Source organism: Vulpes vulpes, chromosome 6 (assembly GCF_048418805.1).
Source record: "Vulpes vulpes isolate BD-2025 chromosome 6, VulVul3, whole genome shotgun sequence".
Classification (NCBI taxonomy): domain Eukaryota; kingdom Metazoa; phylum Chordata; class Mammalia; order Carnivora; family Canidae; genus Vulpes; species Vulpes vulpes.
In genome coordinates, this window is record NC_132785.1 from 49,629,190 (window position 1) to 49,641,927 (window position 12,738).

The 12,738-nt window shown below is 37.6% G+C and overlaps 1 protein-coding gene across 9 annotated transcripts in view; it reads left to right on the forward strand.

Annotated features, from left to right (window-relative positions):
• Window positions 1-12,738, forward strand: part of CLYBL (citramalyl-CoA lyase) — a 293,861-nt gene that overhangs the window by 141,665 nt on the left and 139,458 nt on the right. For all 9 annotated transcript variants that reach the window (XR_012002038.1, XR_012002036.1, XR_012002037.1 and 6 more), the window contains one exon: window positions 4,493-4,679. Coding sequence is in view for 6 of the 9 variants with exons in the window: in XM_026003693.2 (XP_025859478.1) it covers window positions 4,493-4,679 (187 nt within the window). In the remaining 3 variants the exon portion in view is untranslated. The remainder of the gene's footprint in view (window positions 1-4,492; window positions 4,680-12,738) is intronic.

Below are 12,738 nucleotides of genomic sequence, written 5' to 3' on the forward strand. Positions count from 1 at the left end.
ATATTATGAAGCCATTTGAGACCTTTTGGGTGATTTTATTGATTTGTTTTAAGCCAGTTATAGAAGAGTTTTTTTTTAAGATTTATTTATTTATTTATGATAGGGAGAGAGAGAGGCAGAGACATAGGAGGAGGGAGAAGCAGGCTCCATGCCGGGAGCCCGACGCGGGACTCGATCCTGGGACCCCAAGATCACGCCCTGGGCCAAAGGCAGGTGCTAAACCGCTGAGCCACCCAGGGATCCCCCTAGAAGAGATTTTTTAAAGGAGCATCTGGCTGGCTCAGTCAGAAGAGCATGTGACTCTTGATCTTGGGGTCGTAAGTTCGAGCCCCACATTGGGTGTAGAAATTACTTAAATAAGTAAAACCTTAAAAAATGAATTTTTTAAAAAAGGAGTAATGCTTCTTCTAGTAAATATGCAAAATAGGAAAAAATGTGCAGAAGCAGAAAAATCTTAATCCCAAACTCTACAGTTCAGAAGTATCCCTCATAACATTTTGGTGTATTTCCTTTCCGATATTTTCCCTTGCATTTTTTTACAAAGTTGAAATGTTATTGTATATATAATGTTATGTCCTCTGTTTAAAAATAGCAGTAACTACCTTAACATTAAATATTTTTATAGACATAATTCTTAACAATAGCATCATATTCCTTGAATATATATACTATAATTCATCCTATTGTTGGACCTAAAAGTGGTTTTCAGTTTCTTAATACACATATCTAGCCTTATTTCTTTTTTTAAAAGATTTTATTTGTTTGAGAGAGAGAGCACAAGCAGGGGGAGCAGCAGAGGGAGAGGGAGAAGCAGACTCTCTGTGACCAGGGAGCCCAATGTGGGGCTCAATCGCAGGACCCTGGCTCATGACCTGAGCTGAAGGCAGATGCTTAACCAACTGAGCCACCCAGGCACCCCTCTAGTCTTATTTCTAATTATTTTCTTAAGATAGATTCCGGTCTATTAGTTCGTTCCAGCTGTTATAGAAGGATCCCGTAGATTGGGTGACCGGTAAACAACAGAAATGTATTTCTCATAGTACTGGAGGCTGGGAAGTCCAAGATCAAGGCTCTGACAGATTGGGTGTCTGAAGAGGACTCACATCCTGATTGTAGACTTCAGTCTTTTTACCATGTTCTCACATGGCATAAAGGGACAGGGAGCTCTCTAGGGCCTCTTTTCTAAGGGCAAAACCCTCAGGACTTAATCACCTCCCAAAGGTCCCACCTCCAAATACACTGGGGATTACATTTCAACATATGAATTTTAGGGAGTCACAAACATTCGGTCTATAACAATTTCCAAAAGGAATTTTGTCAAACAACTTAAAATTACTGGGTCAAAAAGTAGAAAACTGTTTAGGTCTTTTGATTTGTATCATCAGTTGCTTTTCCAGAACTCTTCTGCCATCTTAATTAACTTTAGCTTGATAGCAGAACTTTAGCCTTAGTAGCAGCCTTGATAGCAGTCCTTTGCTGGTTCTGGTTTGGTTATGAGTGATAAATGCTCTAAGAGTTTAAGATGAGAGAGTTTAAATAATAGTCAAGAATGGGGATCCCTGGGTGGCGCAGCGGTTTGGCGCCTGCCTTTGGCCCAGGGAGCGATCCTGGAGACCCGGGATCGAATCCCATATCAGGCTCCCGGTGCATGGAGCCTGCTTCTCCCTCCGCCTGTGTCTCTGCCTCTCTCTCTCTCTCTGTGACTATCATAAATAAATAAAAATTAAAAAAAAATAATAGTCAAGAAAGCCTCAAGATTCAGAGTGGAATTTGAACTGAACTTGAAGGATCCTTAATATTCTGATAAACTGAAAGGGAAGACTTTTCCATCAGAAGCACAGCAGAAGCAAAGGTACTCTGGAAACAGTGACTGTGGCATGTTCTAGAGATGATCAAAATCTAAGTTTCCTAAGATACTTACTGAATGGGAATAACGGGATATAAGTTGAGAAAAGGAATATCAGCTGAGAGTGAACTTAATCCTATAGGTAGTGAGGAGCTATTGACAGTTTTTGAGCAGGAGATGAGCAAAATAATATTTTAATGATTATAGAAGACTATCTGGGAAACCAGAAACATTAACAGTGGCAGATTTTTTTAAGTGATCATCTGTTTTAAAATTACACTTCATATAAATGTGCTAGAAAAGATTTACTCAAGTGCTTAGCATGATGGTGATATGATTTACAACATGAGGTATAGCTGGGAGCTCAGGCTTGAGATTCAAATAGTGTAGCTTGGAGACCACAGTGGCTGGAGCTGAAATGGTGGTCAGAAGCTATTTCACGTGGAAAAAAGCTCAGTTTTCATTAAATGAGTGTCGGTTGCCAATAAACAGATGTGTCCAGACATTTACTCTGTCAGGTGAAGTGAGAGATCTAGGAAGGACCACTGAAGCTCTTTCTACTAGAGCCATTCTCAATCCTCTATTTGGGTTTTACATGTGCAGTTACAACAAATTCTGATGAAGAGTAATTTTGACCCCAAGCATTTCCTGGTAAATAAGATTTCATCTTGTTTAATTACTTTTACCAATTAAGGAAATGGATACATTGCAAATTTTGGATTCCAGTATGAATAAGTAAAATATGATTCTTGCTGTTACATCATTATATTTTCTCGCTTTTAAAAGATAAACCAGATATTCTCAGTCAGTGCAAAGCAATGACAGGTGTTTCAGTTTTCTTCAATTAGCTCACCATAATATATTCTTTCAAAATACATTTTATATTAAATAAAATGTCTTATAAAACATGTACAGTTTTTTTAAAAGATTTTATTTATTTCAGGGAGAGAGAGAAAGAGCGCACGCGAGTGCATGCATTAGGGAGGGACAGAGGGAGAAAGAGAATCCCAAGCAGACTTTCCACTGAACATGGAGCCCAACTCAGGACTTGATCTCACAACTCTGAGATCATGACCTGAGCCAAAACCGAGTCAGATGCCCAACCAACTGAGCCACCCAGGCATCCCAACACATGCACCACTTTTAAAATCCATTTGTATCTTGCCATACCTCATGTAGCGTAATGCTTATGCTGTGGAAAATAAGACCCAGACTCAAATTTTATAGTGTATTTAGGTTGGCTACAAGAAGGAATGAGGAGTCACACACAAAATTGACAGGCCACCAAAGAATGAATGATTTTTCGTGAGATTCATTTTCACAAGGTACCCTAATCATGGCAGAATGTTACATCCATGTAAAATATTTGATGGCATTAGCAAAAGGAAGTTTTCATGAAAAGTAGAGCTGATATATATTTGGAAAGGATGATGCTGTGTACTCAGGGCAGAGTAAAACATTAGGGTGCTTCTGGCTTGCTGTGGCTTTAACCTTTTCTTAACTGGGCGCTTCATGACATACATAGCTTGTCTGTCGTGTTTGGGCTGGCTTTGTAGATATGTCATCTGGACAGTCACATATGGCTCTGTGCTTAAAAGGGTCTGGGGCTTGATTGATGTTCTTCTGTCAACAATCTTAAAATTCCTAATAAATTTTGAACAAGGGCCTATATTTTCATTGTAGACTGGGCCCAAAAATAATGTAGCTGGTCCTGATCTCACCTTCCTTTAACATATGTTATGGGCTAAACCATAGCTTTCCCAGCTCCAAAGTATGGACCAGGTTAGGGGTGAGGGCTGTAATGAGCCAAACAAGCTTCTGGCTAACTTCTCTTATTTCCACAAGAGCCTAAACTGAGTCCAGTAGGGAATGGAAGGAGAGAGCAGGGGTCAGAAGCCGGCAGGGGCCGCTGACACCTAGTTTCTCCACTAAGATAACAGTTGTCTGTACTCCTGGAAAGCGTACCACCACATCTACCAGGCCCTTACTGAGTGCTTCATGTGCCTTATTTTCTTTAACTCAACCCTCTCAACGACCTGCAAAATTAGTATTATTTTTATTGATGAAGGACCTGAAGTTTTCAGTAATGAAGTTGCCTTCCATTCCAGAGCTAGTAATGATCTTTTCCCATTCATTATCTTTTTTGCTCCCTTACAGAGTAGCCAAGCATCCTTGTCTGTTGTTAAAACTGAACTTCAATCACTTATTTGCCTATTTTAGACTCATTGGCAGGGAGAGGGCCATAGACTAATGTTTATATAGGTTGTTTATTTTCTGCTTCTGTTTTCTTATAATTATAGATAGTTATTTAGGACCTTCTGGATATAAATTTCTTTTCTCTTTGTTCATGGATACTATCTAGATAATATATTAATACTGGAATGTTTTTCCAAGATGAAGTAGGTACATACTCCTTTTTGTCTGAAGATTGTCTCAATAAACAGTGCTATATATTTTTTAAACTATAGCCAAAAAGGCATTTTGTTTCTTGGTTATTTCTGTTATTGTTTTCCTAGTTATATGTAATTGTGATCTGCTGAAATTAAAATAATCATGTTTCCCGTTTTATTTTGCATTAAAATAAAGTTTTTCAAAAATTTGTAAATAGATTCTATTCTAGACTAACCCCAATTATGTCTCCTGCAGGAAACCATTTCTGGCAGCTGATGTGCCCAGGCTTGGGTACAGTTCCTCATCCAATCACAGGTACATTCCCCGGAGGGCAGTGCTCTATGTACCTGGAAATGATGAGAAGAAAATAAAGAAGATTCCCTTCCTGAATGTAGATTGCGCGGTGCTCGACTGCGAGGATGGTGTGGCTATGAATAAAAAGGTAATAGCATGATTTTTCCTTAGGACAGGAAAAAGAAGTGGATTGAAATTTGGTGCTGTCTTGGTAACATTGCTCACTAATTGAAAAGATGCTACCACCCTCACCTTTTGCTATTACTAATATATTCTTGACCCAGCCTTCCTATGGGTTCTGAATGTGTGTCTCTTTTCTCCAAGAGAGAGGAAGAACCCAACCAAAATATACTTAAAATCATGACCTTCAGTATATGTGACTATGTGTATATATTGATAAAGAGATAAGACAATCTATTTTGGCTATACAATTTACCACTTGGGGCAAATGAGTTTAATCTGAGAATTATGATATAAATCTTTTAGACCAGAAAGATGCAACTAGGAATTTATTTCTTTTTTTAAGTAGGCTCCACCCTAGAGCCCAATGCAGGGCTTGAACTTAGGACCCTGATATCAAGACCTAAGCTGAAACTGAGGGCTGGACACTCAAAGTGACTGAGCCACCCAGATGCCCCAGGAATTTATTTAATTTTAATATTGAGAAATAGCTTTATCTTTTCTGGGACAAGTGCCAAGAAAATAAAAGATAGACTTTTACAAATAAGTCACCATTTTTCTTACTTAATTTAAGGGAAACTACATGCAGAACCTTAGGGTTGCAGCTTTTGGCTGATTCCCTCATGGCCTGACCAGAGGACTGAGCCTTAAAAAATATCCCATTGTAACAGGTACAAGAGGTTCTTCCTGGGTGGTGGCGTAATGGATGCTTTTTGTTTCATTTGGTATACTTAACTTCATTTTCCAGGTTTTTATAATTAAGATGGATTTGTTTAGTATTTAGGTGAAATAATTAAGTGTAAATCATTATAACAATAAATTCTCTTTGTATGGAACTTTTGAAGTTAAAACCTTGTTTTTACTTGACCTTTTTCTTTTTTTTTTTTTTTTCTTTAAAGATTTTATTTATTTATTCATAGAGACACAGCTAGAGAGAGAGAGGCAGAAACACAGGCAGAGGGAGAAGCAGGCACCATGCAGGGAGCCTGATGCGGGACTCGATCCCGAGTCTCCAGGATCACGCCCTGGGCTGCAGGCGGCGCTAAACCGCCGCGCCACCAGGGCTGCCCTACTTGACCTTTTTCTATCTAGTCCCTAGACAGTGACGTTGTCTGAGAATAAATTGTAGGGCTGGGTGATAAAGGGAGATAACCATCTGGATTTATGCCTATCTGGACACTTTCTTGTCTAAAGTTATCTGAAATAGCATGGCTGTACTGTACAGCTTTCTTGATTAGTTGCTTTCTTTGGAGAGTCTAGCAAACAAATATTTGCCTTAATTTAAAAAAAAAAAGACAAAGTTAACTTCCAGCATCTTCCTAATGGTCAAATCAAGACTTTCCAAGTATTTGGAAAAGGATTAGAATAAGCATGTGGAATCTAAAGAGTCTCCTCAACATCTTTGGCATGCCCCAAGGAAAATACAATTAATCTTCTTTTTCCCAAAGATTAAGGTAAATAGGCCTTTTCTTGGAGGATATAATGTGCTTCCAATATGCTCCCTTCCAAATATCATGTAGTGCGCTCTAAGATTAGATACTAAATTGTAATTTCAGTTCTTTGTGACCCAGGGCAATTCACTTTACTTCTTTGCCTCAATTTCTTATCTATACTGTGGGATGACAAAATCTTCTTTTGTCAGAGACAGGGATTATTATGAAGAAAAGTTTGATAAAATGCCTGGGAGTAGCTTGATTTCCTATAGGAAATAGATTAGATAAATCCTATAGTAATCATGATTAGAGGAGAATTTATTTTAGCATGTAGCACAGTGAGCCATTAGGTACCCTGATAAACTTCTAATTACATTCACAAATCTTGAGGCTATCTTCCCATATCAACCAGAGGATGTTTTCTGCTACCCAAATAAGTTGGAAATATGGTCCATTCTTGCCTCACATTTCCTTAGTGTTCATCTGTGTTCTCAAGCGCACCCTTGTACCCAGAGCCACTACTTACGAGCACGAGGAAGCTAAGGAAGGGGAGGAAGGAATTCCTGATGGGCAGGCTATGCCTGCCATCTTTGGGTCTATATCCAGACAATGTCTTCATCAGGACACTCCGGTTCTCTTAATGCAGTTAAACTTCCCATTAATTGCTCAGCTTGTAAAAAAAAATTTCTTAAAATCTCTATCCAGGACTTAATTTTATCTCATATGTTTTATTTCATTTCTACCTTGCCTATCAAGATCTTTTTTTATTTTGATTCCATCATCCATTATTTATAGCATTTGAAAATTTGACCAGCATATCATATGAAAATGTAACAAGTTTTTGATGGAAGTGTTGAAGAGGTTGGAGCCAAGTACTGCAAAAGCATGCAACTAGAAGCTTCTGTTCATGTTTTATTTGTATAGTGCTGACTAAATGCCAGGCACTGTCCTAAGAGCTTTAATTTGCATAACAACCCAGTATGGTACTACTATACTGTTTCTACAGATAGAAACTAAGGCATGGAGAGGTCAATTTTATGAATCAGTACTGTGAGTTTGGTTATTCAATCACCTAATGCTCCTAAAATCCAATCTTTTCATAAGGATTTACAAGAGATTTTTATCTAATGCCATTTCAAAATAAAGATACCATCCCAATTAACTGCCTAGAAATGCCTTCTCCCCCTGCACTTAACACCTTGCCACAAAAACGAAGTTAAACAGATGAGACTTGATCCTGAAGACCCCTTATCAGTACCTAGCTGTCTTCATTTTGAAGTGCTGGAGATAGAAAAATAGTAATAGCTACCATTTACCAAGAATTTTCTATATAGGAGGTGTTATATTAAATCCTTTTTTTAAGATTTTGTTTATTTATTCATGAGAGACACAGAGAGAGAGGCAGAGATATAGGCAGAGGGAGAAGCAGGCTCCATGCAGGAATCCCGATGTGGGATTCAATCCCCGGACTCCAGGATCACGCCCTGAGCCAAAGGCAAACGCTCAACCGCTGAGCCACCCAGGCATCCCTATTTTATTTTATTTTATTTTATTTTATTTTATTTTATTTTATTTTATTTTATTTTATTTTATTATTTTATTTTATTTTATTTTATTTTATTTTATTATTTTATTTTTTTATTTTATTTTATTTTATTTTATTTTATTTTTATTTTATTTTATTTTATTATTTTATTTTATTTTATTTATTTTATTTTATTTTATTTTATTATTTTATTATTTTATTTTATTTTAATTTTAATTTATTATTTTATTTTATATTTTATTTTTTAAAAGATTTTATTTATTTATTCATTCATTAAAGACACAGAGAGAGAGAGGCAGAGACACAGGCAGAGGGAGAAGCAGGCTCCATGCAGGGAGCCCGATGTGGGACTTGATCCCAGGACTCCAGGATCATGCCCTGGGCCAAAGGCAGGCGCTAAACTGCTGAGCCACCCAGGGATTCCCGGCATCCCTATTTTAAATGCTTTTTATGTATTATCTTATTTAATCCTTGCAGCAGTTTTCAAATATGTCCAAGATCACAGTGCCATTAAATACAGAACCAAGATTTGAATCTCCTAGAATTTTTGCCAGGAATCAGCCTCAAGTTCACCTGTCTGCATAATCCCATAATTAAACTTTTTTTCCTTTTTTGGCAAGTTTATACCTTGGCTTTTCTTTATCTTTTGTCATCTTTGTGACCTGATGGTTTCTCAGAGATTACTGATGGGAGATCTGTATTCACCACTGAAAATTCTTGTACTATCCTGGGATTGTTAATCTAATTAGATTAAGTCTAAATAGATTTAGGGACTTCAATTCATTTGAAATGCCCAGATACATCTGAAACTTCTCACATATCACACATATATTATTTTTTTCCTTGTTGAGGTTATCTTTTAATCATATTTCTTTTTTTTCTTTTTTTTTTTTAAAGATTTATTTATTTATTCAGAGAGAGTGAGAGAGAGGCAGAGACACAGGCAGAGGGAGAAGCAGGCTCCACGCAGGAAGCCTGACATGGGACTCGATCCCGGATCTCCAGGATCACACCCCAGGCTGTAGGCGGTACTAAACCACTGCGCCACCGGGGCTGCCCTTTTAATCATATTTCTTATTGAATATTAGTCTTTTTGATGAACAAGATGGAGTAGAGACCATTTTTAGGGAGTTTCTTTTTCTTTTTTTTTAAAGATATTATTTATTTATTCATGAGAGAACACAGAGAGAGAGAGAGGCCAAGACACAGGCAGAGGGAGAAGCAGGCTTCATGCAGGGAGCCTGATGTGGGACTCGATCGCGGGACTCCAGGATCATGCCCTGGGCCAAAGGCAGGTGCTAAACCGCTGAGCCACCCAGGGATCTCCGGGAGTGTATTTCTTAAAAAATACATGTTAAAACTCACTTCAGGAGGTAGCTCAGTCAGTTAAGTTTCTGCTTCAGCTCAGGTCGTGATCTCAGGGTCCTAGGTTCGAGCCCTACGTGGGGGCTCTCTTGATCAGCAGGGAGTCTGCTTCTCCCTCTCCCTTATACCTCTCAATAAATAAATAAAATCTTTTTTAAAAAACCTCATTTCAGATCTTTTTTTTCGTTTCAGATGTTTTAATTATAGTTTTGCTAAACTCAACTATTGTCTAATCAACTTTCTTGGCACTATTAAAACTTGCTTCATTTTGTAACTCTTTTTATTTCTTTTTTATTAGTAGACTAAATCAATCTTTCATTTGATTGACATTGTGGAGTATGGGTTTGTAATGAAAACAATAGGAGTTTCCACAGAGCAGTGTATAATACCTTCCTGCAGGCTCTAAGCCTGTCCTGCTAATCCAATTTGTGTTTAAGTAGCTCCTTCATGTCAAGGATGGCACTACCAGCTCACCTTCCCAAGTATGGATGATGAAAAGACTGTCTTCACTCCCTTCATTACCTTTTTCTTTTTGTTGTTAAATGTGTGAGGAGATACAGAAATGCATAAGCCACTGCTTGCTGGGACACAGTGAAAATAAGCCAAGTAATACACAGATTTCTGGTGAATTTCCATGACACTTGGGTGAGGCCAAGAAAGTAGGAGTGGAATAAATAGAGACAGGATTCCAGGGTTGCTACTTTAGTTGAGCAGATATTAAGGTAAATACTTAAATTGATTTAATATTTAAGCTTAAATATGTAAATTTAGACACTGGACATCTAAATAAATATTGAGTATCTACTCAATCAGACATTGTGGCAAGAAGGAGGGGAACAAAGATGATTGCATGGTCCCCAATATGGAGGACTCAAAGGCTGGTGGTGAGACAGGGAAAAAGTAAAAAGTAAAAAATTATAATCTAACCATAAAAGTCTATAAGAACATACATTTTTTGTTCTCATTGGATTCTAAGTATTTTTTTAATATTTATTTATTTATTTATTTATTTATTTATTTATTTATTTATTATGATAGGCAGAGAGAGAGAGAGAGAGAGAGAGAGAGAGAGAGGCAGAGACACAGGAGGAGGGAGAAGCAGGCTCCATGCCAGGAGCCTGACGCGGGACTTGATCCCAAGACTCCAGGATCGTGCCCTGAGCCAAAGGCAGGCACCAAACCACTGAGCCACCCAGGGATCCCTCTAAGTATTTTTTTAAAGATTTATTTATTAGAGAGAGAGAGAACGTGAGTACACACGTACATGAGTTGGGGGAGGAAAGGAGGGAGAAGGAGAGAGAATCCCAACCCGACTCCCAACTCCCTGAGGATTGAGGAGCCTGATGAAGAAGGTGGAGTGAGGCTTCATTTCACAACCCATGGGATCATGACCTGAGCCAAAATCACGAGTCAGACACTTAACCGACTGAGCCACCCAGGTGCCACAGTTCTAAGTATTTTTTAATTTCTATTTTGATATCTTTCTTGAACCAGGAGCCACTAAAGAATGCATTCCTCTCTGCGGTAAAGAACCAATTTGGGGGCAGCCCCGGTGGCCCAGTGGTTTGGCGTTGCCTTCAGCCCAGGGTGTGGTCCTGGAGACCTGGGATCGGGTCCCACGTTGGGCTCCCTGCATGGAGCCTGCTTCTCCCCCTGCTTGTGTCTCTGCCTCTCTCTCTCTCTGTGTCTCTCATGAATAAATAAATAAAATCTTAAAAAAAAAAAAAAGAACCAATTTGGTTATTTTTATTTGTTACTTTATTAGAAATGTTCTAAACATTTCTAATCTATTGTTGACTGATATTTTTATAAAATATTAAAAAATTGCTAGAAAAATTAAATGCTGCTTGGGTGTCACAACAATGTCGAGTACTATAGAAGTTTCTGAATTCATACCCCTGATTTCATGCTATGTACCTCGTAGCGTCATGGTCTTGGTCAGAGTTTGTGGACCAAGACTGGTCTGTAGACCACAGTTTGAGTAGCAGAGGCTTAGAGTTTTTACGTTTTCAAGCATATGAGAAAGGTTTTATTTGTTCTTTTATTTCTAATCTCTAGCTTAGTTGCATGATGGTTAAAGAATGTGACCTGAATAATGCTGATTTTTAGAAATTTATTGATTTCGGCTTTACATGAGCCATTTTTGTAAGTGTCTCATATGTGCTTAAGAAGAATGTGTAATTTCTGTTTACTAGACCAGAGTTCTATATATTTTTCCATTAGACCAGACTTGTTAACTATATTATTCAAATACCCAAGTCTTTACTGATTTCTATCAGCTTGATATATCAATAATTGAGAGGCTAGTTGAAATTTAGGCTCCAATAGATAATTTTCCAATTCCCCCCTCTAGTTTTATCAATTTTTGCTACTTGTAGTTTGAGCCTATGATATTGAGTATATAAAAATTCAGAATTATTGTATCTTCCTTGTATATTGAATCACTTATTATTATGCACTGACCCTCTTTGTCCCCTAAAATGTTTTGCTTTAAAGTTTCTGTGGTCTCATATGAATCCACCAGTTTCCTTTTGGTTTGCATCTGCCCAGTATATTGTTTTTAGCCTTTTGCTTTCAACTTTTCCATATCTGTATATTTTAAATATATCTCCTATTGTTTTTTTTAAGATTTTATTTATTTATTCATGATAGACATAGAGAGAGAGAGAAAGGCAGAGACACAGGCAGAGGGAGAAGCAGGCTCCATGCTGGTAGCCCAACACGGGACTTGATCCCGGGACTCCAGGATCACGCCCCTTGCCAACGGCAGGCGCTAAACCGTTGAGCCACCCAGGGATCCCTTCTCCTATTGTTTTTAATTTTTTTTTAATACCTCTGTGGATAATCTCTGTCTTCTGAATGGAATACTAATCCACTTATTTTTATTTTTATTTTATTTTTAAGTTATCTCTACACCCATTGTGGAGCTTGAACTCACAACCTGGAGATCAAGAGTCACATGCTTCTACCAAATGAGCCAACCAGATTTACTTTTAATGTAATTACTGAAAAATTTAGATTTAAATATTCCATTATTTTTGCTCTATTTTTCTCATTTATCTGTGTTTTTTTTTTCCCTCTCATCTTTCCTGCCTTTTATTTTATTTTATTTTTTTTGTGACGGCTTGAGCTACTTTTATTAGATGAACCAGATTTAGCAAACTTGACATCTAAGTAAATAATGTACTCCAAACGTTTCATCTTTCCTGCCTTTTAAAGATTATTTGACTTTTTTCATTTCTTAGTCCTTGTTTTCCTTTCTTAGTTTAGAAGTTATGACTGTATTTCTAACTTTCATTGGTTACTCTTGAAATTTTACCAGTATACTTAGCAAAGTTTAAAATTAACCTGCACCTTCTTCCTGGGCAACACAAGAATTTTAGAAAACTTTATTTTTTCTTCTTATTATTATATTTTAATAATAAGTTACCTGCAATTAGAGAGGTTTGGAACCTTTTTTTTTTTTAAGATTTTTTAAATTTATTTATTCATGAAAGACACAGAGACAGAGAGAGAGAGAGAGAGAGGCAGAGACACAGGCAGAGAGAGAAGCAGGCTCCATGCCGGGAGCCTGATGTGGGACTCAATCCCGGGTCTCCAGGATCATACCCCGGGCCAAAGGCAGGCACCAAACCACTGAGCCACCCAGGGATCCCCAAATTTTAGAAAACTTTAAATCCAAT